Source organism: Platalea leucorodia, assembly GCF_965183815.1.
Source record: "Platalea leucorodia genome assembly, chromosome: 9".
In the NCBI taxonomy this organism is placed as follows: domain Eukaryota; kingdom Metazoa; phylum Chordata; class Aves; order Pelecaniformes; family Threskiornithidae; genus Platalea; species Platalea leucorodia.
In genome coordinates, this window is record NC_138831.1 from 30,783,066 (window position 1) to 30,807,017 (window position 23,952).

The following is a 23,952-nucleotide window of genomic DNA, read 5'->3' on the forward strand; positions in this document are numbered from 1 at the left end:
ATGGGTTCTGAAGCAGCAGTGGCCTTCACTGCCTTTACAAAAACAGGCAAGAGAAACTTAAGGGAAGGAAGTGTTCAGCAGCCCTTCCCTGACCTGCTATAGGTTAGAGACTCACAGCTGTACGCAAAAATGGACAGATTCCCTGGGGATTTAAAAAGCAGCATATAGAGATTTGAACTCAATCTCCTTTTCTGCAGGTTAAAGATCTGTCTCAGACATGATAAGAATGTGTTAAGGGCAGGAGACAGAGGGGGAGAATGTCTTATTCTCTTTCCCCCCTCTCCCAGCAGACAGCAATATCATTCTGACTACAAATGTGTTACCAAATCAACTGCTTTGCCTTGACACACATTTTCCATTATGGTTAAAACACTATGCCTGTGCACCATTTTATAATCTCTGTATAACTTGTATTCTACAAGCTTAGTAAAGAGTGACAAAAGGAACTCTTGGTTTTTGCATCATCCCATTTTTCATCCAGCCATCATAAAAACTTTTAAGTATTATTCTGTCCTTAAAGTATTTTCAAAAGCTTAAATGTCCTGATAAATCAATATGATAGCATCAAGTTGCACTGTGATTTAACCACTGCTTTGCTGTAATCTCCAACTGGCAATCAGGTGTGGATGGTAAGACACCCATTAGCAATAGCAAGGTCCACTCCAGAAGGAGTTAAAGAATCAGACCCAACATTGCCTTGGTCTTCATTCACATATCAGACAGCGCAGAAGGCCACAGTAGTCCTAGTTAGAAGACATCACATTCTGACTGAAAGGTGGGAAAAAAAACCTTTTCCTGAGGTAATGTGTCTAGAAACTAGAATACATAATTCTCACTGTCCTGTCCATCATACAGATCTCAACTTTCTTTCTAGGGCTAGCAATACTTTAAAACATTATCTAAAAGTTTATTCATGTTAATCTTCTCCTTCAGTAACCTGTCCTTTCAGGTCTGCTTGTCTTACTCTAAGACATCAGATGTTTATATACATTGATGAGTTCGTAAAATAAACAGAACTGCAAAATCCTTCAAGCAACTCTGAAATCCTGCCAAGTCCTCCTCAGCTACAGTGAATAAATGCCTGCCCCACCCTTCCAATGGCTTTGGCCTTAGAAACTGGTAGGTCTCAGCTGTATCCAAGTTGGGTACAACAGAGTTACATCCAGATGAGTTGCATAAACCATGGGATGTCTCACTAGAGCAATTCCCCCTGTTCTGAATATATTCTTGCACTATCTAGAGGATACAGTTCTCCTCAAGTCACACCTGGATGAGATGCTACAGCCCTACCAGGGTTCATTATTTGAACTCTGGGGGACCTATGCCCCTTCTTTTGAAATACATTCCTAAACACAACTTTAATCAAAAGCCTATGTTAACTTCCTCACTAAACAACAATATTCCCATTTAACAGTAATCATAAGCCAACAAGGAAAAGGGAGTTTAATGGTACCCGTTTCTCCTCAGGAGGCAGTTTACTCCATTCATTGCCCAGCATCCTGGTGATCTCTGGGAAAGGGACTTCAGGCCTCTTCGCTCGAAGCTGCTCCCTACGCTCATTCATGAATCGCACATACCCTGTGAGGGGGGATTTGGGGGCATTGGTGTCCCTAAGAGGTTTCTTCCTCTTTCTCCCTTTGGCCCAGCCTCCTCGTTTAGTTCTTTGCTGCTGCAAAATGAAAATGGAAGAAGATTCAGATTGAGGGAAAAAAATTACCACCTCTGGAAGGAATAAATATTCATGTCTCAAACATCTGCTTCAGGAGTATGTTGCTGCAATACACCCTCTCCATGGATGTAAGTTTCAAACCTTACTTTAGAGCAATCCTGACTTTTCTCTAAGCATAACCAAAGAAGTCTCATTGCAAAAAGTTGTTTGCACCATCTCCTGGTCCACAGGGACAATAAAATAACATTTGCATCAACTTCTGATTGTAAAACCATGAGGACTGGTAATCCATGAAATTATCATCCCAGCTAATGCAACTGAAAATATTGGGGGGTTTTGGTTAGTTGTTTTGTTTCTTAATTATTCTCACCCTCACATACCCTCCCCCAGTCATTTGCCTCAATATCATGTTTGGAGAGATTCTGTGTATTAGTTAACAATTGTTAACGAGTTATTTCACCCCTTCCAAATCTTTCGCCTTCATGCATTATGTGCCCAAAAATGTGGGTGAACAAACAGTATATAGGCTTTTCTATTCTAATCTATTCTATAGGCTTTCTTTCCTACTAATCGCCTCCAATAGAGAGATGAACAAACTCCAAAGGAGGGAACGCTGTAAGATTTGCCTGTGGCACACTGTGAGCTCACAGGCACAACCTAATTACTACTCACCCTCTTGGCTTCATACTACTAGTACAGCAATCTCTGGACAATGCTATTTTCTTATGCTATGTACATACAACTGTTTCAGTACTTCTAATCTCTCCCCAGATCAACATGTTCCTACCATCATGTTAGTTTCTTTTCTGGAATTTTACTGCTTCCTTAATTAAACAAGGAACTCTCAGCTGAAGAGAAACTACAAGGAGCAATATCAAATGCATCTATCAAAAAAAACAAAACTACTTGCTTGTCAAACTTCAGTTCCTTCATGATTTAGTCAACAAAAATCAGTGCAGGATGGTACACAAGGTACAGTCTAAACTAGTAAGCATGATGCTTTCAAAGACATCAGTTACTCCCAGAAGAGTACAATGGTCTCACTTTCCTGACTCACAAGAGACAAAATAAGTTGTGGCAGTTGAACAATCAGTCTTCAGAAAAAGACTGAATACAGTACTAGTCTGCGGACCCTGCTGGCTAAGCTATAGACACACGTACTGTTCTCTGTACGTTATGACTGCCAGCTTTCCTTGGCTATCTGTACGCAGTTGTGCAACACAGGAGAAAACCAGAGAGAATCAAAAGATGAAAATGGCAAACGGATGAAAATTTGTGATTCTATCCAAAAAATCTGAGTAGGTAAGACAAACTATAATGACAAAACTCCATGCTTTTGCTTTATTGAGAAGTCACTATTATGTCATCTCACCTCCTCCTCAGGCTTCTGCTCAGTGTTTTCAGCAGTACTAGAGGACTCATTTTGCAGCTGCTGAACCTGTGACAAATCCTCCACCAAATCTGGGTTATTCACAGACTGTGAAGTTCCACCACTGAATGAACTCTCAGAATGAGCTAAGCTGAAAAAGCACATAACAGCAAAAGAAAAAATTTAATCATCATACTGCTAAATCACTTCCTCCCTAATCTCCTAAAACATGCAAAGATGTTGCAAATATATTCAGTTCTTATACTAGCAAGAAAAAAAAAATTATCTTAAAGAGTCATTTTTGAAGAACTGGATGTTCCATCCAAGCAACTGCTATAACTACCATAGTTACTACGGACATTCAAAGACAGTTTGATTTTTGAAGTGTTATTTGGTTTCATTTTTAGTGAAGCTTTTGATTATACAAACAACTGTCAAGCAAGTAAGTGCTTGGATCAGAAATCAGAAAGCATGTATCTACGCTTCTTCAAAAATACCGTAAGGAATTTGAAATGAATGGTTTCATCATCAACCAATATACATCTTTCTGGATGTATTTAACATATTTCTCCACAAATACATTTAAAGATTTGGGGTTGTGTATGATTTTGGATTGAACTTCATTCAACATAATCTCCTGTTGATACATGTGGGTATTTAAAACACGAACATGACTAGCTCCCAACAGGCTCCTGAATGGCCACTACTGAATTTTGCTGCAAGAGCTCTATCAATCAACCTTACTCCAAAAAAGGGCAAGCTGTCTGAAGGAGAGAAAAGAAAAAAAAAAAAAAAAGCATGCAGAAATATTTCTGAAGGTAGGTAGACAGAGATGAGCACATATTTTGGGGCAACAACCCCATAGTCATTCTCACCACTGCACTCAGTGGGCAATTTAATAGGATATTTGGGGACTCATCTCAGACTCTAACCCCTTCTTGAGCCAGGCTAAAGATTGCTTGGCCTTGCTCAGTTACATTCATGAAAATTGCTATAACAGCAGCATATGCTTCAAGTCTACTTTGTTCATTTACTCAGATCTACAGCTGCTTACATGCATGTCAAATTTTAAATATTCAAAATAACTGTTCCTGTTAATGTAGAATACAGCTATAGAAAACTGAGATATATTAGCAGAATTGTTAGTTGAATGCCTACAGGAAAATTTGTCTTTAAATAGAGAGAACAACATATTTTCATTAGTCACTATAATCAGCAATTGTGGCATAATTACTGGTAAAGACACAAGCACTGGAGAGATCCATGCCTGACTTTCAGGTATCAGTTGAGTTCATATTACTAGCAATTAGAGAAGGAGAAAGGGAACAAAACATACACACTCCTAGAGGTTAATTATATTTGGTATGTGTCAAAAAGAAAATAGAACAATACAGTTTCTTAGAATCACTGTTACAGCCTGAAGAACATTTCAGCTTTCCTATCCATTACCCCTTAGCAGGGAAGCTTTCTAAATTACACATACAGGAAAAACTTCAATGTGATGTAGCCATTTGCAGTGAAAGCTGATGAAAGTTCATTCAACACATTAATACCTCTTAAACACAAATCTAATTTGAACATGTACCTCATTTGGCACCAGCAAGTTTGAAGTCCCATATATGTAAATCCAAATTCAGACCTGCTTGAAGTAAATGTGTCCATATTCATTTTTACAGGGCTTTATCTGACTGCAAAGTCTGAATTGTATTGCTTGATGCTTTACAAAACAGAAACCTGAAGTATCAAAATACAGCAAGAATCCCATGTATTCCTAAAAGACAACTTCTTTTGTCATTGTGATTTTAAGAGGCCATTGTTTCAGTCTGTAAAAGTACTCATTCTGACAAAAGTGAAAGACATCTGTTTCTCAGTGGTTTTCAGAGATCAGTGATGAATAGTATATCTTTAATAGAAATAATTTATTTAGTGTATCTTTAATAGAAATAACCTATTTTATTATGACCACTGTAGCTGCCAGATACACCTGCCCTCTCTGCCCTCATCATGCTGTCTAAATCTGTCTTAAAGACTAAAATCGTAGGGAAGCAAACTTTAAAAGATAAGAGATGTTAAAGAACAGTTTGTGATCATTTCCATCAGTTCAGAAGAGTCCTGGTTTCTCCTAAAGAGAGTCCTGTGATGTTCTATCAAGGCCAAGGCAGTGTTGTAGGATTTATTTTTGTTGGGTTTATTTGTTTGTTTTTTTTAAATTACTTAGAATGCCCTCTTTCCACTGAAACAGTTTCCCCAGCAAGTCTAGAGATAGTATCTATCAGCTGAAGGTTAAAAAGAAGTAGTTGCTTACCCAGTTACAGTAATTTCACTACCTTCCTTAGATCCATCTTCATCTGCAAAAAGTGGAGGAAGGTTGGAGCCAGCCACCAAGTTCTCCATACCTCTGATTAAAAAAAAAAAAAAAAAAAAAAAAAGGTAAGTTAATCATCTCATTGTTTTTCTTCAGCAGCACTTCAGTTTAAACATCACAATATACGACAGATTTTTTTACCCTATAAACCAATTGGCCAGTCATAGCTGGTTGGCCTCAGGACAGATCCTATAGGCAGCTGGGCTGACGGTCAGAGAAGAAAGATCATAAATGATGCTTCAATTCGGAGTTTTCCTCTTAACTGAGCCCTGTGCCAATGCCACAGCATTGCTGGAAGTCACATTGTAGCATTCTACTTTATCCCTTCAGAGAAATTTTAATTCATCATACTCAGCACATAGGTATGTAGACCCCACCTTCCTGTTCATCCTCAACCATGCACCCTCTACCACAGAGGTTTCTGTGTTGACCCCAAAAGAAAACTGAAACTAAGTCCCCCCCAAAGTTTCAAATTACAATTGTATTTGGTAATTCCCTGTCCACATTTTCACAATATATCTATGCACATAGTTGAGTGTTATTGCTAAGTCAGAGAACACAGCAATGTTAGCTAGATTATTTTAAGCTTCGACTCCCATAGAACAGGTACAGAAGCAAGCAGTTTAAGGCATAATATACTTCTCATTCAATACAAACCATTCCCAAGTTAGAACTAGATTCTCTTGTATCCTTGTAACCTGCCATGGGAATTTGATGTGAGATAAGAAATCCAAAGAATAATTAAATTTATTCATCCCCTTTCTTACTAAAATACAGAACTGTTGTATTGTAGGGAAAAAAATCCCCAAACAAAAAGCCTTAACAAACTCACTCTACAATTACAAGTTGCAGCTTCAGCCCATTTTAAAGGGTCATACTAGTTAACTTTCTGTTCCTTCAGTTTAGAAGTCACCTCTGATGTGCTAGCAGGTATTCAACTTGAGTATTGCTCTCCCTTTCAGCTAGTATACTTGGGCTTTAAGCTTGGACGGTCTGACGTGAGTTATAATCGTGTGCTGCTTTCTTCTGGGTTAGTACACTTTCCACTCAGCACTGAAATCGAAGCAATCTGAGACACAAAATCCTGGTCCGTGTTTTTAATACTGTGTTTTCCCCCACCTCACCCCAGTTCCACAAGTCAAGGTTTTCTACAAACAAAAGTAATAACACCGTTTCTTGCATCTTACATCACTTGCAGATCCCTATCACAAGTACTACATCTGATATGGTGCAAAACTTGTGCCAACAAACCAGTGAATACAGCAGGCCACTCAAACAGTGGCCTACACTGTGCTCCTACTCAAAGGATGTTTGGATGTGACAGATATTTATTCCACAGCTATGTTTAGTTAAAACTGGTCAAAGGACTCAAAAGGCTCTTCTCAGGAACTGAGAGTGTAATCATACATCTGGCATTCTGTTTTGAGATCGTGAGCTCTCCTCTATTCATTTCATGCCTCCCTTGGAAAACAAGAATATCTACTCCCTTTCGCAACAGCTCTATACCTTCATAAGCTACTACAGATGTTAGTTGATAAATGAATCTCTGGTAACTCTCCAGTTTGTTCAGTTAAACAAATGTTCAGTTAATGCTCACAGTAGATCAGTTGAAGGTCTCCATGAAACATGCATTGTATCAATCTAATTTCCACCATGAAGTTCATTGAAGTTTCCAAAGACGACTATCAGTGATGAAGGAGTTAGTATGTGAATTATTACAGAAGCTTGATCCCTGCAAACTGATGGGCCCTGATGCCATCCACCCGAGGGTGTTGAGAGAGCTGGCTGATGTCATTGCGGGGCCACTCTCTATAATCTTCAAGAAGTCGTGGAGAGCAGGGGATGTCCCAGAGGACTGAAGGTAAATGTTACCTCTATCTACAAGAAGGGCTCAAGGGAGGATCCGGGTAATTATAGGCCCATCAGTCTTACTTCAATCCCCGGGAAAGTCATGGAACAGATCCTCCTGGGGGCCATCACGACTCCAATGAAGCACATGATTGGGAAAAGCCAACACGGCTTCACAAAAGGCAGATCATACCTGACAAATCTGGTGGCCTTCTATGATAAAGTGACCTGCTTGGCTGACATGGGGCGAGCGGTCGATGTTGTCTACTTGGACTTCTCCAAGGCCTTCGATACGGTTCCCCACGGCCTCCTCCTGGAGAAACTGATGCGTTATGGCCTGGACAAGTGGTCTGTGCGGTGGGTGAGGAATTGGCTGACGGGCCGCACCCAAAGGGTGGTGGTAAATGGCTCTTTTTCAAACTGGCAACCTGTCACAAGTGGGGTCCCCCAGGGATCGATATTGGGCCCAATGCTATTCAATATCTTCATAAGTGATCTGCATAATGGGATAAAGTGTAGCCTGACGAAGTTCGCAGATGACACCAAATTGAGTGGGGAAGTAGACACTCTGGAAGGGAGAGCCACCCTGCAGGAAGATCTGGATAGGCTGGAAGAGTGGGCTAACAAGAACCTTATGAAGTTTAACAAGGACAAGTGTAAGGTCTTGCACCTGAGAAAACTTAATCCAGGAGTGCAGCTCAGACTGGGATCCACCTGGCTGGAGAGCAGCTCCATGGAGAGGGACCTGGGGGTCCTGGTGGACAGGAAGCTCAGCATGAGTGAACAGTGTGCTGCTGCGGCCAAGAAGGCCAATAGGATGCTGGGTTGCATCAAAAAGGGCATCACCAGCAGAGAGAAAGAAGTCATTATCCCTCTCTACTCAGCGCTTGTCAGGCCACACCTGGAATACTGTGTACGGTTCTGATCCCCGTTATACAAAAAAGATGCGGACAGGCTGGAGGGGGTTCAGAGAAGGGCCACCAAGATGATCAAGGGTCAGGGAAGCCTGCCGTATGAGGATAGGCTGAGGGAGCTGGGTTTGTTCAGCCTTGAGAAAAGGAGGCTTAGAGGTGATCCCATCACCATGTACCAGTACTTAAAGGAGAGCTACAAAGAAGATGGAGACTCCCTTTTTACAAGGAGTCCCATGGTGAGGACAAGGGGTAATGGGTGCAAGTTACTCCCAGGGAGATTCCAATTGGACACGAGACGGAAATTTTTCACAATGAGAACAGTCAACCATTGGAATAATCTCCCCAGGGAAGTGGTTGACTCTACTACGCTGAACATGTTTAAGACTCAGCTGGACATGGTGCTGGGCCATCTCATCTAGATTGTGCTAGAAAGGTTGGACCAGATGATCCTTGAGGTCCCTTCCAACCTGGTGTTCTATGATTCTATCCTTCCTATACAGAAGGAAAGTGTAAGAAAGAAGAGTAGTCACCTTCTCTCATTTTTCAGATGACATTCACCCTTTTCTCTTCTGCTTTTCCAACTGTCAAGATCCTTAGATCATCCTTAAAAATCCCATCATTCTGATTCCTTACCTAGAAAATAATTGATGCTAAGCAGACTGCTTCTAGGTGGTACAGACATTGATCTCTAGCAGAGAAACATCCTTTACTCATGTATAGGAAAGACTCAACCAGGAATGAAGAAATCTAATTCCTGCTCTACCATTATAAACCACGAACTGATTATAGTTTTGGGGCTTCAGCCTCAGGGATGTGGCAAAGCTGGAGACTGTCCAGCAAAGGGCTGCCAAGATGGTCAGGGGCCTAGAGCACCTGACCTGATAAGGGATGTTGAGGAAACTGGGCTTGCGTAGTCTGGCAGAGGAGGCTAAGGGCAAATCTAATAGGTGCCTAAAGCTACCTGATGGAAGTATCATAGACAACAGAACCAAATTCTCAGTAGTTATGTTGGCTTTGCACATTCAGATTGGACGCCAGGAGGGTGGCGCAACACTTGAACAGGTTACCAGAGAAGTGGCAGTGAAGTCTATCCTTGCAGTTTTTAAATGCTCAGTTACACAAAGCTGTAACTGACCTAAACTAGTGTTGGCAATAGTCCTGCTTTGAGTGGGAGGCTGCACTAAGATGACCTCCAGATGTCCCTTCCAAGCAACATCTGCAGTTCTCTGAACTGGAACTCTACATTATGCTTTCTTTCAAATACTAGCACCTCTGACATAAAAAGGAAGAAAACTCAAATATAGTGCTTTTAGGAAAAGTGGTGAGATGCTCTGGTGGAACATATAGGATTTTAATTCTTAAAGAAGGAAGCGCAAACAATAGAAATTGTTTGTCTTCACACATAGAAAAGAATTTACATCAAGGCTGGGGCTTTATATATTACAAAAAAATCTGAAAATTCAACTGATATGAAGAATGAGCTCTTCACTGATGCCCAGAAAGCTGTTTAAGCACAGGTACTAAATATACAACATAAATTGCTTCATGCAGTTGTCAAGTAAGACAGTAACAAAGTTTTGCTTTATGTTACACAATCTTTTAGTTTTGTCAGTCAAAAGTCCTAAATTAATATCTTCAAAAAAGGAAGCTTAAGCAATTAGACTAAAACCTTGCAAGTGTATTTTAATATATATATATATTTGAAAAGCTTTACATATGTCTGAAAAAAATAAAATAGCTTGCTTTGTTGTCCAGGCACCTCCAACAGCCTTCCTGGCATCAAGGACCTCTTCTTAGACTCACCATATCAATCTACTGGCACTTGGCACTCCCACACATGCCTTAAAAGAATACATATCCTCTGCATCTGAGCGTACCATTATCAAGTGCTTCTGTCCCTCATGCCCACTGTGACCTTCTTGACAGGTCCCAATATGTCTGTTCAGATCTGGACCTAGTCAGCAGCAGCAGAGTCTAAGCTTGCTTTCAAACTGTGGGGAGGCAGCTGGACATCAACCTTAACAACATATAAACAGAACACAAACACAGGAAGCTGGGAGAACACACACTTCATTCTTTAACTTTTTTTCTTTTATTTAACCCATATGCTTTAGATACTCACTCTTTCCATTGATACTAAGCCACCTCCTGAAGAAAATTTAAGAACAGTGAATTTACAATGGCTTCCAATCTATTAAGCAAGAAAACAAGACAGTTCCCCAAAAGCTCACTAAGGACGGATAGGAACCTGCACAAGTCTTTCAGTCACATTTCTCATGGATAACTGTCCCATGCCTTTGCTCCAAAGTTGCTGTCCACTAGTTTCAACCCACTGCAGAGCAACATGTTCATTTCAGGGATGTAACAAAATGGGCAAAACAAAAACCTATGGAAAACAACAGTAACAGGGAAGGAAGGGAATTGCTGCTTCTCAAACTTGAGCCTTTACAGCATTCACAGGACTCGAAAAGGACAGTTGGCAAGTCCCATCTAGATTTGTTCTGAGTATTTGTGCAGCTTTATCAATTTAAACTCTGGCTAAAGCGCCTAATGAGACACGTTTGACTAAACTCAAGGCACAAGAAACAATGTACCCTTACTTTTTTAATGGCTAACACATATATCCCTATTTTCATTTCTTAACTATGTCTACCCAAATGCAAAAATAAAACTGAAATTGATGTTAAACTCCAAAGCTTTACAAGCACTACAATTCAATGCAAGTAAGCACCACCTCCAAATAAAACTAATTCAAACTAGAGCAGCTCTGAGTTTACTGTACTGCTACACTACCAGTTGTATTGGCTCAAGGAAGCAACCAGCCAAGCAGGAATACAGAAAGACCGATTTATTTATTAACAGCAGCATTTGACGAAGTGCTTGAAGAACCATGATTTATTTTGGGATAGATCAGTTCTGGAATATCCAGCATGCACTCGATTGTATTTCCTTTACAACTTTTGTAGGGTGGAGCAAAGACTGCAGCCAAACCAAAACTGTAATGCTCAATCTTACCACCACTTGGAGTTTCCATAGAGATTCTGCTTCCATTTTAAGCACTATACTGCTCAACCAGAAACGCTGTTCTCAGAACGCCAGCAGCAGACATATACCTTCCACTCTATTATGGATAAGCCGATACAGTTAGCAATACATTTTTCTGACTACCTTAGCTCCAAACACTCCAAGCTTTAGCGTTTTTTGGTTTTTGGTTTTTTTCTTTTTTTTTTTCCTTTTTTTTTTTCCTTGTATTTCCTACCTCCAGTATAACAGTGGTCAGCTGGGGAACAGCAGTAACACCTGACCTACAGAAGCCGGAAGAGTTTTTGGATGTCTGGTTGGGATGGCACTACCAACTGATATTTAAAAAGGATAAAAAGACAAAAGCAAAAACAGCAAGTACAGGGATCAAGGAGGAAGAGTGCAAGCTTGAACTCCAGAGAACAAAGAAGCATTATGTGTGCAAAACTCCAAGATGAGACCAAGAAAAATACCAGTGAAGAACAAGTTTCCTACCATTCCAAGCTCTCAATGTTTAAACATTGATAAGATTTCCAAAGATCCATTAGTCACCTATACTAACATTAGTCAAACCTCTTTATGAGCCTAGAGGAGAGTCTACATTATCCTAAGCCATCAAAAATCTGGCTTAATTTATCTTTTTCTTTCCCTCCCTTCCCTCATCTCTCAGGGAAAGCAAAGGCTTCATGGTGCAGAAAATCTACAACAGTATTCTGTAACTTTCAGTTTAAATTTTCTAAATTTAAACCTCACTTGCATGCAATGAGAGATCATACTTAATGCTACAGAGTGTATCAACATGGTTTGACAGTATTACTTAGGAAATGAAGGAAGAACTTATACAGCATAAAGATCTAAGTGCTACTACACACATCAGTACACAGGGAAGAATCAAACAGTAGGTAATCAAATACCTTTCAAAAACAGAAGTATAATCACACTTTCTTAATTTATCATAGAATCATAGAATCATTAAGGTTGGAAAGCACCTCTGAGATCATCGAGTCCAACCGTTAACCTAGCACTGCCAAGTCCACCACTAAACCATGTCCTTGAGCACCACGTCTACCCGTCTTTTAAATACCTCCAGGGATGGGGACTCAACCACTTCCCTTGGCAGCCTGTTCCAATGCCTGACCACTCTCTCCGTGAAGAAATTTTTCCTAATATCCAACCTAAACCTCCCCTGGCGCAGCTTGAGACCGTTTCCTCTCGTCCTATCACTTGTTACTAGGGAGAAGAGACCAACCCCCACCTCGCTACAGCCTCCTTTCAGGTAGTTGTACAGAGCAATAAGGTCTCCCCTCAGCCTCCTCTTCTCCAGACTAAACAACCCCAGCTCCCTCAGCCGCTCCTCATAAGACTTGTGCTCCAGGCCCTTCACCAACTTCATTGCCCTTCTCTGGACACGCTCCGGCACCTCGATGTCCTTCTTGGAGTGAGGGGCCCAAAACTGAACACAGTACTTGAGGTGCGGCCTCACCAGTGCCGAGTACAGGGGCACTATCACCTCCCTGGTCCTGCTGGCCACACTATTCTTAATACAAGCCAGGATGTCATTGGCCCTCTTGGCCACCTGAGCACACTGCTGGCTCATGTTCAGCCGGCTGTCAAACAACACCCCCAGCTCTCCAGCCACTCCTCCCCCAGCCTGTAGCGTTGCATGGGGTGGTTGTGACCCAAGTGCAGGACCCGGCACTGAGCCTTGTTGAACCTCATACAGTTGGCCCTGGCCCAATGATCCAGCCTGTCCAGGTCCCTCTGCAGGGCCTTCCTGCCCTCCAGCAGATCGACACTTCCACCCAGCTTGGTGTCATCTGCAAACTTACTGAGGGTGCACGTGATCCCCTCATCCAGATCATCAATGAAGATATTGAACAGGACTGGCCCCAGTACTGAGCCCTGGGGAACACCACTCGTGACCAGCCGCCATCTGCATTTGACTCCATTCACCACCACTCTCTGGGCTCGGCCAGCCAGCCAGTTTTTAACCCAGCGCAGAGTGCACCCATCCAAGCCACGAGCAGCCAGCTTCTCCAGGAGAATGCTGTGGGAGACTGTGTCAAAGGCCTTACTGAAGTCCAAGTAGACAACATCCACAGCCTTCCCCTCATCCACTAAGTGGGTCACCTTGTTGTAGGAGGAGATCAGGTTAGTGAAACAGGACCTCCCTTTCATAAACCCATGCTGGCTGAGCCTGATCCCCTGCTTGTCCCGCATGTGCTGCATAATGGCACTCAAGATGATCTGCTCCATGACCTTTCCTGGCACTGAGGTCAGGCTGACAGGCCTGTAGTTACCCAGATCCTCCTTCCGACCCTTCTTGTAGATGGGTGTCACATTTGCTAGCTTCCAGTCATCTGGGACCTCCCTGGTTGACCAGGACTGCTGATAAATGATGGAGAGTGGCTTGGCAAGCTCCTCTGCCAGCTCCCTCAGTATCCTCGGGTGGATCCCATCTGGCCCTATAGACTTGTGGGCATTCAGGTGCAGGTCGCTAACTGTTACCTCTTGGATTATTGGGGCTTCATTCTGCATCCTTTCTCCATCTCCCAGCTCAGGGGCCTGAAAACCCCAAGGATAACCAGTCTGACTATTAAAGATTGAGGCAAAGAAGGCATTAAGTACCTCAGCCTTCTCCTCATCCTTTGTGGCAATGTTTCCCTCCACATCCAACAAAGGAGGGAGATTCTCCCTGGCCCTCCTTTTGTCACTGATATATTTGTAAAAACATTTTTTGTTATCTTTAATGGCGGTGGCCAGTTTAAGTTCTATCTGGGCCTTCGCCTTTCTAATCTTCTCCCTGCATAACCTCACAACATCCTTGTAGTCCTCCTGAGTCGCCTGCCCTTCTTCCAAAGGTGGTAGGCCATCCTTTTTTTCCTGAGTTCCAGCAAAAGCTCTCTGTTCATTTCTTCTCACATTAACTTTTGATCACGCCATATAATTGTAATGTTATTCTAGTAGGAAAGATGAAGTAGCCAAGTTGTATTTTGGGCAGACCGAAAGCTACCATATCATCTCATTTCTAGTCACATCTGTACAGTAGAAAGGAAAAGTTAAAAGAAGGTAGTTATAAAATCAGGGTGAGAACAAATCCATGATAGGGCGTAGACAGAATGACTGACTTTTTCAGAACATCATTACTATGGTTGCATTGTTAACGATGCTATTATAGGGCAGCAGACCTAAACTCACAGGCGATGCATAATCTAAAGCCCAAGTTTGATTGTGTTTTGTTTTTTTTTTAAGAGCCTTTTATACATGCAATAAATGAAGGGTAAAATTTGTCACAGTCAACCTTTTCTTCAAAGAATCAGATCATTTTACTCAAACAGCAAAGATGCCACTTACAACGTGCAATCAATTTTATCTAGCAGACCACCTCAGTGTAGCACATCTGCATTCTTATTTTTCAAAGGAGACGACCAGATTCAGAGTAGCACATGTTCATGGCCAGACTGTTAAAACAATGCAAGCTACAAGCAGCTGTTCTTCTCGAACACTGCGTACTGCTGTCTCATGGCTCACCCCAGACAAAGAAACAGTCTCTTCCAGACCCAAAGCAAAGCAATTACTGTACACTCTCCAAAACGTTCACTGCTTCCACAAAATGTAACTTGCTTTGCTTGTGTAAAGTGATTCACAACGTATGTGAAGTAAGGCTGGACTCTACAGTGTCTTCACAGGTCTAGTCATGCAATAAGTCACTATCAAATGCAGACTGACTTCTTACTCATCACAAGGCCACATGGAGTCTTAAGATGGCCCTCAACACTGGAAAAGAAAGGTGAAAAGAGTCCTGAGCAATGTTGCCTTTTCTATGACATCATATCAGATGATCTTAAGCAAAAAAAAAAAAATTACTAAACCAGTCATCCAATTAAAAGGTAAGTTTATAAATACATATTTATTACAGTTAAACATATTTAAATATGAAGTGAGCATCAGAAATCCAACTTACAGCCCAATAATAAAACACTGCAGGAGTTCCAATTACCTCACTGCCAGCTCTAGTTTTAGAAATGTTACTGCCGAGTGAAGGATTTTTCTTCCATCCTTCTTATTCCTGAAGTCTCTCATCCTTCTTTGCCAGAACAAATAGCTCCAAACCTTACCATTCACAGAGAATAATAGATTAAAAAAAAATAATCTTCTGCTACGTCACAGAAGAATCACAGTATGCCTTATCCAAACTTCAGAATCCAAGCACTTCATAATGTAAATAATTTAAACTCAGATGATCTCCTGAGAGAAAAAAAATGTAGGATCATTACTTCCTCTGTCTGTCCACATGTAGCCAGGATATCAGAAAGAAAAGTGAAGCAAGTACATCTCCAATTAAGACCACAATGCTTTTGGAACTGTCAGAGGAAGCTCAGATTCTCTCGACAGCCACATTTTCTTCCATCAAACTGGAGCAGAAGCATATTATCCAACATCCCTGACTGCAAAAATCAGACTTGACTTTTTTCCTACAAGCAACTCATTAGACAAAGGTCTTTGTGACTTCAGGAAAATTGCAAGTCAAACCTAATGGGATGAAGGTTTTTCTGTCAAACCAGAAAGTATATACCAGAGAACAGCCAACTGCTTTTATTTTTACTTCTTGCCAGTAAAAACAAAGTAACACTAGAGACCAAAATAAAGACTTGCAGGAAAAAAAATTGAGTTCCACTGCATTTCTAAGCAGCTTAAGGAAAGAAGGGAAAGATATAAAGATTAGTTTATGCTTAGTTTATTTGGATCTTTGTGGCAAACACTAACAAAGCTATTAATACTCAAACCTTAGTAACAGCTTCCGAACATCTGCAAAAATGTATTTTTAAAAAACACAAGTGTTCAGTTCTATATTCTGCTCTTATTTACATACATGCATTCGGATGGGGCATATACAAGATGTCTCATATATGTGTGTATACACACACACACACATATATATTATATATAAAATCCTCCTGTTTCCTGGAATTTAAGCCCTTATTCACACAGGAAAGGTACATAGCCAACTCTGCAGGCAAAACCAAGAATAGCTCCACACTGAATTCCTTCTCCCATCAACTACATGAAAGAAATTTTGCGTTAGCAATAAACAAGCTTTTCAGATCACTCAAGGGAAAACAAAACCCCACAATGAGATGACTGTACAATTAGTTGTGCTATCCACGCCTAGATAGGTAAAATCAGTAACTGTGGTACAGGTACCCAGAGGGAAGGCTTTGTTATCCAGCCCTTCATTGCAGGTATTAAGCATCTACAGATTAGGATAGTCCATTTTATTCTGAGTTAACTTTCTTAATGATAGTATCAGATGCCTTTAAAATAATAGCACTAACATGTACAACTCTGCAAAATTAACTTAATCCTTGTGTTACAGATCTCACATGAGAAAATATAAACCATTCACATCACAAAAAATAAGTACCAAAATAAATCTTGATAATTTTTTATTTTAATCACTCTACCTAAGCTAAGTCCAGTATTTGGCTACCAGGGATAGCACTGGCTTTTGTAATTTGTCTCTCTCCTCTGAATTCCCAGTTACTATAGGCAATTTAGTCTACCTCTTCACCTGCTCTGTCATTTGGAAATTTCTGTAGGATCTGAGGACCTCATATTTCACAGGACAAAGTTTTCCAAAAGCTACTTTTACATTAACAAGGCAAAAGGGATATCCCATAAAAGGCCACAACCACCAACTATGTAACGGACACAAACCACAGCTGGAGCACAGACACTTCTCTGAAACCACAGTGACTATAAAACACCCAAGACTTTACCAGATCCTGTTAGCTTCCCCATCAGTAAGTAAATGGTTACTTTCCTTCAAAATTAAAGTTCAGTTCCTCTGATCGTTTATGTCAGTAAGACCCAATCATTTCACTGTTTGTGGAATGCAGACATAAAAGTGCCATGAGCGAAGCAGTTTATTAAAAAATGTAAATGAACAGACTGAAGTTTTTCATGGTGTTTGCCCAGCTCTAACATTTACCAGCATCACACAAGTGGAACAAGAAACAGTATTAATTAATGCTTGAGGACTACTTTGATTTAAAATACCAAACAAGTATTCTGAACTAGAGATAACTCTGAATGTCAAAGAATCTGGGTTGTGACTGGCCAGTGAAATGAAAACTTACATATTTGAAAATAAAATAACTGAAAGAGTAGATACACCTGCTGAGATTGAAAAGTTGTTTTGAAGGTGTATTAGCACTTCTGATCTCTCTCTAAGCCTTACTCATCAAAAAAGTTGTCAAGGAAGTACAGCATATACTCCTAGCTCACTTAAATTCTGGGAGAGGAAACTCTGGCTGCTGCCACAGAGGAATACAGATTGGAATTTCTCATGCGCATACCCACCAAAACAAGTAATTACTGACCATTTTACAGAATATGGGGTTGAATACTTTGGATGTGAGAATATACTGAAAAAGAGATTGAGTATATACTTAAAAGAATGACTCACCACAGGCTTCATGACCCAAAACAAAAGCATCTACTTTGACCTCAAGAGCCACAAAGACAGCATGGAACTGGATATTTTAAATGTGTTGATATGGGTACAGGGACAAAGGTTAGAGGAAATGAAGTGTGGGAAGAGTCAGTGATTCTCACACAAAACAGGCAACTATTTCTGCCTGTTTTCAGAAAAGACCCATCTTTAGAAAAAATATGACATACCATACATTTTTGCTCTCATTTTCTTGCTGTTGCCTTGCACTGTTACAACATAAAACAAATTAGTTTGAGCAAGCAAAACCCTGTCATTTAGAAGAAATCACAATTTTTCGATAGCCTTAGTTGTGCAAAATAACAGGTATCTAAATGTTCACTCTGATCTGCTGTTTCTTTTCCTTTAAGAGATCAACAGAACTGACACTAGCAAATTCTTTCTAATAGAAATAGTGAGATTATACTGGACTGTTTGTTTCTAATCTGTTTTTAAAACTCTCTGGTAATAGATAAATATGTATCAGAAATGAAAGTCTGTATGTATATTGCATGAAGTGCACCAAAATCCCTTTTCAGCCAAGGCTCTTCTGACAGTCTTAAATTTGGGATTGTTTCACACACATCATATCATTGGCATCACAGGATAAAAATTATATAGACCTCAGAAACAGACTGATGAAAAATGAATAAGGAAAACAAGCACAAAAGAACAGACACCAGGTTCAAGCAAGTATCAAGATATCAGTGGACACTGCTTACAAAACCTTGTCTGGATTCATGAAAAGAAAAGAAACAGAAATAGAAATGACAGCACGATCCTGCCAAAGCATCCTCTCTCCTGGAGCAGCAGACAGCTCCTTTGACCAATGCTAACAAGCTTTTGAAGTTGTCTGAGGCCACAGATGAAATGTGTAAAGAAAAATGCTATAGCAAAACACTACACTCAAAACATGAATAAAAAATTCTAGGAAAATTCGGAAAAGACTGTAACTATATGCTCTTACTAGGCACATACCAGAATTCCCCTCTCATCACCAAAAGGGAAAGAACACAGAAATTTTAAAATCATACAAAACTCCAGATACTTCCATGGCTCCATAAAAGAATTAACTTATATCAACAGCAGAATGTAGGCAAGTTAGAATAAAGCTTTACCTATACTCATCTTCATCCTCCAAAGGCAACAGGAAATTATGCTATTTAGCATCATGAATGGAAAACAAGGGAAAACAACAATGGCATAAGCCTACTGGCGTAGTCTGACTGCTCTCCAGTTTTAAGCAATAAAACAGACATCCAGAGATGTGTGTGAGGTATGGGAAGAGGCAGGTAGAGAGCACATCTCTGGAACACCTGTGGCATACATAATGAAAATACTTAATTTTGCAGCTGAAGTAGGATTGAAAAGAAAGAAGCCATGACAGCAGCATGCCTAAATATCCTAGGCTGAGTGCTCAAAGCAACAGGTAAACATCTGCAGTATTTCATCCAAGTAACAAGCAATAGGAAATGGCCTCAAGTTGCACCAGGGGAAGTTTAGATTGGATAGCAGGAAAAATTCATTCACGGAAAGGGTTGTCAAGCACTGGAACAGGCTGCCCAGGGAAGTGGTTGAGTCCCCATCCCTGGAGGTATTCAAAAGACGTGTAGATATGGTGCTTGGGGATGTGGTTTAATGGTGGACTTGGCAGTGCTAGGTTAACAGTTGGACTTGATGATCTTAAAGGTCTCTTCCAACCTAAATGATTCTATGATTCCCAAGCCACTTCCAGTAGCCTGAACAAATTGCTGTGAGGACAGTGGCTAACTTCTTCCTACTGTCTTAGTGATGTTGCAATCTCTTCTTTGTGTCTATCCTGTCATATCATAGGCAAAAAGTCAAAAGAAGCCAGGGGAAAACAGGGACTAATAGCAGAGCATCACTGCCTAGAGCTTGGAACCAAATAGCAAACAAGAACCTGGGAAAAGTGTGGCTAAGACCTATAATCTGCTCTTCCAACTTCCCCCTTCCACAGCTGCTCCTCAGATGCTGGAAACAAGGAACTGCAGATGGGAAACATGCACAAGCTCTGCAAAATAGAGTTGATGTACGTACACAATAAATTTAGTCCTAAAAGAGAATGTAAATCTTTTCAAACAGGCTGAAGAATGAACAGACACAAGGATGGACGTCTTGCATGTAACACACAAAGTCTCAAGCACTTATATTTAACAGGATTCCTAATTCATGTTTAGTTATAAGTGTTCTGAAAGATTTGGCATTCAGGTTTGAGTATTTACCATATTTAGCAAACAGCAAAGATTTATACTGCTTTTACATTTCCTTTCAATGATTTCATTTCTATATATATTTGTTAAGTAAATATGGTTCCTCTGAGCTAAAGCATAAATATTATCCCAACACCCCTAAATATGGGTAAAGAGCATAGCTGGTTTAAAGAAGGTCTTATAGGACCCTTCAGAGCTAAGAATACAACTAAACTTCAGAAACAGTCTTTAAAATGCTACCACACTTAACCGTTTTATCTTGGACATCTCAACTAACTCTTAGTCATTGCTTGGTTTCAGACATCTAGGAGTAGCTGTGAGAATCTGACTTGAATACCTATTATGCAATTCTTACTGCAAAGAAAAGAAATAAGAAGTAAAGTCTGTGTGATCCTTAACAAAAGGTCAGTAACACTCTGGTTTACACAGCATTAAATAGTGGGAAAATGGAAAGATATTTGTATTTTCAGAAGGGCTACAACATAGATTTCACCTCAGTATAACCTCATAATCCAAAGTTCATTGCCTTGATCAGAAACAGACAAAGCAAACTGGTGGAAAACAAGAGTTTAGGCAACACTCTGTCTTTTTTCATTTGTGGAGCCTAAACATTTTACAACAGAAGCGCAGGCACAGTGCTGCAAATTCAGGAAACTTACTTTTCTTGGTTACCTTTTGCAGCCTGTTAGAAGTGAGTACATGGATTACCTGAGGATCCATTATCACATTTAATCCTAAAAGTTAGCTTAGGGGCTTTCCAGTTAGACAACTGCCTTTTCAGTCACTAGCACTCCCTTTTCATTTAAAAAAGACTCGTCTGAAAAAGCACTCATCTGCATTTTGCTCCTCCCCACATCTCCCAGAGTCAAAAAAGCACAACGTTCCTTTTTACACATTACATTTTTGAAAGCAGAAAGTATTCAGCTTTTATGAAAACTTTAACAATCATATTTGAGCTTACAGACTTCCTGAGATAAAACATTTATTACAGTAATGGAAGCTTGGCTTTCCTGGTCTTTAACGGTCTCCCAAAACAGCTAATTCCCACCCTGGAACTGTTTCCTGACCTCTAGAAAGGGTCATCTATGTTTAACTGTAGACAAAATATGCCCATGGCATTCCAAAGCTACGGGATAAGCTCACTAAAAAGAATCCAGCAGGTTCAGTTCACATCTCAACTAAGCTTTGCTTTTCATGATAAAACATCCATTCCAGAAGAAACCCTTAAGTAACCCTTAAGTAAACCTTTAAGGAACCCTTACCTGCCTGTCATAAGTAGCACACACAGGTTCTTCAGCAATGAGTACACAGTTCTCAGAACAGGCTAGTCACCTCTCCTGTTGCTTCCTGATAGGTAACAGCAACCAGTAAACCTCCAAGAGCAGGTTGCAATGTGTAAATAGAGTCCTGAGAGACACAGAGGACTACTGCACCAGACAGTACTTAGTATCTCCCATCCACAGCATAATATTTGCAGTATAGGTATCTGGAGTTTAGCATGTAACAGACAAATAAAAGGAGAAGCCTATTATTTGAAACTATACCAAGTAATCAAGCTGATTATGAAAGACTGTTCGAAATTTCAGCTTGTAAAAACTGTGGGTTTTGGAGAATTGAAGTGTGTTTCATTTACAGCTAAGAGCTCAATAAACAAGAAGCAGAAACATTCACCCACTTCACACTGAAATGTTCCTCTACTCAAGTATCCATGTCTTACTCACCAGGAACCTGTTTGTATTTCTATTTAAAATGCCTTTCTCAGTAACATTTCCTAACATCACCTGATAATCACACATTCTATACGTAAATATCTTCTAACCATACAAAAAAAATCTGCAGATTCCAACTAGTTTTGCTAACTAAGATCCACCCAGCAAAGCATTAATGAGCAAGGCACGTCACCACTTTTTCTTTGTTGGCTGTTCCTGCTCATTTGTGGAGGAAGAAAAAGGAAACAATGTGAGAGAAGTCCATATTTTCTGCCATACTGAATTAATCCCACTTCCATAAATCAAGAAATACATCTCTTGTATCATTCACATTTAACGACTCAAAGAATGCTTTAGACTAGAAGGGACTGCTAGAGGTCTTCACCTACTCAAAACCAAAATGAAGGTCATCTTTATGGCAGATACTACCACGGTAGACTGTCTGGCTCAAAGCTTCTGGTCAACACAGAAGTAAACTAGCAAATGCCCTCACTACTTTTTTTTTTTTTTTTGTTAGGAAGGCTACCAACAGCTGAATAAATAAGCACTGTTTATTCTCAGGACACAGACAGTGATGAATAGAAGACAGGACATAAAAGCAGTTGAAAAAATTCCTTAAAATGGCCATAGGAATAGAGGAGTATCAGAGAACACCCCTCCCAGTCCTGACAAAGCTTGAGGGACAGAAGAGTAAAGAGACAATTCTTCTCTCCTCCACCAAAACAGAGATGGAAAGTTTTCATTTTATTAATCTATTAACTAGAAAAATCCATCGAGAGCAACCTTAGCAAGGAATCCAGGATCTTCTCTCCAATTACTGAAGCTAGAGCTGGACTTACAATATTATACTGCCCCTATACAAAGATTCCCTCACCCTTTGTATTAAGCTCAGATTTACTCTCAACTCTGAATAGAACAAGCAGTATTTACCCCAATTCAAATAATTTCAACAATTGTAAAAAACAATGGCAAGTTGTCATTTGAGAGAGGAATTATGTGTTAGACTCACTATACAGAACCCAGCTTTCAGTGATTTCAAGTATGGTTTAATTCAGTAGCAGTTTTAAGCAGGTTTTTTCTTTTCTTCAAATGAAAAGCTTAGCTCGAGGCTGCTGTGCTTGCCACTCCACTAATTAGTCCACTTGTTCAATATATTCTGTCCTTCAAGTGGAGGACACAGCATAATGAACTGCATGTGCTTTCACAAGATTATAGGGACAGACAACTGAGGGACCAAGAAGCTACTGTAACACCAAGCTCTTCATTGCATATAAGCGGAAGATAAGTTCTCATTTCTAGCCTCACAGAGGATATACTATAATTTGCAAGACAATAGGGGTTTAAATCTGAAAAGAAAAGGAGTCTCCACTATATCGAAAATTGAAGAGACATTCTGTGCCAAAGCTAGATTAAGGTTCACAAACTAACACTCATGTCCCTAGTAGCATGCAACCATCTTCACAGCGATATGCAAGCCCTACCTGAATAACCAAATATTTCCTCCTTACTACAAGTACGGCTGTTCAGACTAAGAGTGACTGCTGCCACGAGTGAGGCTGGGAACTATTATGTTTGAAGGTAGATCTATCTGCATGAGAGAAAAATCACAAAAATCAGAGGCAGACACAAGTAAAAAAATTGCCAGAGAACTCACTGGAAGAAAGAACCCAGGGGATATTCAGGTCTTTTGATTCCTTCAAGAATCAGCTGCTTTACCATACTGTAACCTCAAAGTGGTCATTTAATTCTAAAATGAAGGCTAGAGGCACATTAGCTTCAGCTAGTGATTGTAGAGACAACATCATTTACGGAGACAAATTCATTTTTACCATGAGAAGTGGCACCTGACGCCTTAATTTCTCACTATAGCTTTAAAAATTAGATCTTATCAACCTCTCTGCATCCTGGCATCGATACAATTTCTTTCAATTCCACCACCTTCTTCCCACATGGCACCATCTCCTTATGGGTTTCAACTAGCCTTCCATACTCTTTGAATTTCTCAAAGGCAGTTACAAATCATGGTTTGTCACTGCAGTATTTAACACAATACACTTGCAACCCCTCCTATACGTTCAACATCCAAAAAGCAACTGATTTGTCAACTATTTCACTGATTTGTCATTTCTTCTCTATTCCTTCAAATAAATTGCCATTCTAATTCCTTGTCAGCTTTTGCTGATGTACTGTCTAGCTTCTTTGGGGTGATTACTTTGCATTTCATTTATCTTTTAAGCACTAAGTTATTTAGCAGTAGAAAGTCACAGCAAATGCCAGGGAACTTGTTTCTCTGATCTGCAAAAATCTCCGATTGCTCAAATTTCCATACTTTT

General features: G+C 40.2%; 1 protein-coding gene across 8 annotated transcripts in view; it reads right to left on the reverse strand.

Annotated features, from left to right (window-relative positions):
* HMG20A (high mobility group 20A) overlaps positions 1-23,952 on the reverse strand; it is a 50,804-nt gene that overhangs the window by 14,974 nt on the left and 11,878 nt on the right. For 6 of the 8 annotated variants that reach the window (XM_082322029.1, XM_082322031.1, XM_082322027.1 and 3 more), the window contains 3 exons: positions 5,344-5,436; positions 3,042-3,189; positions 1,454-1,669 (listed from right to left, as the gene is read on the reverse strand). In XM_082322029.1, coding sequence (XP_082178155.1) covers positions 1,454-1,669; positions 3,042-3,189; positions 5,344-5,432 — 453 coding nt within the window. In that variant the 5' untranslated portion in view covers positions 5,433-5,436. Of the gene's footprint in view, positions 1-1,453; positions 1,670-3,041; positions 3,190-5,343; positions 5,437-5,544; positions 5,637-10,042; positions 10,127-23,952 lie in introns of those variants that run through there. The other 2 variants (XM_082322033.1, XM_082322032.1) reach the window with 2 other exon arrangements.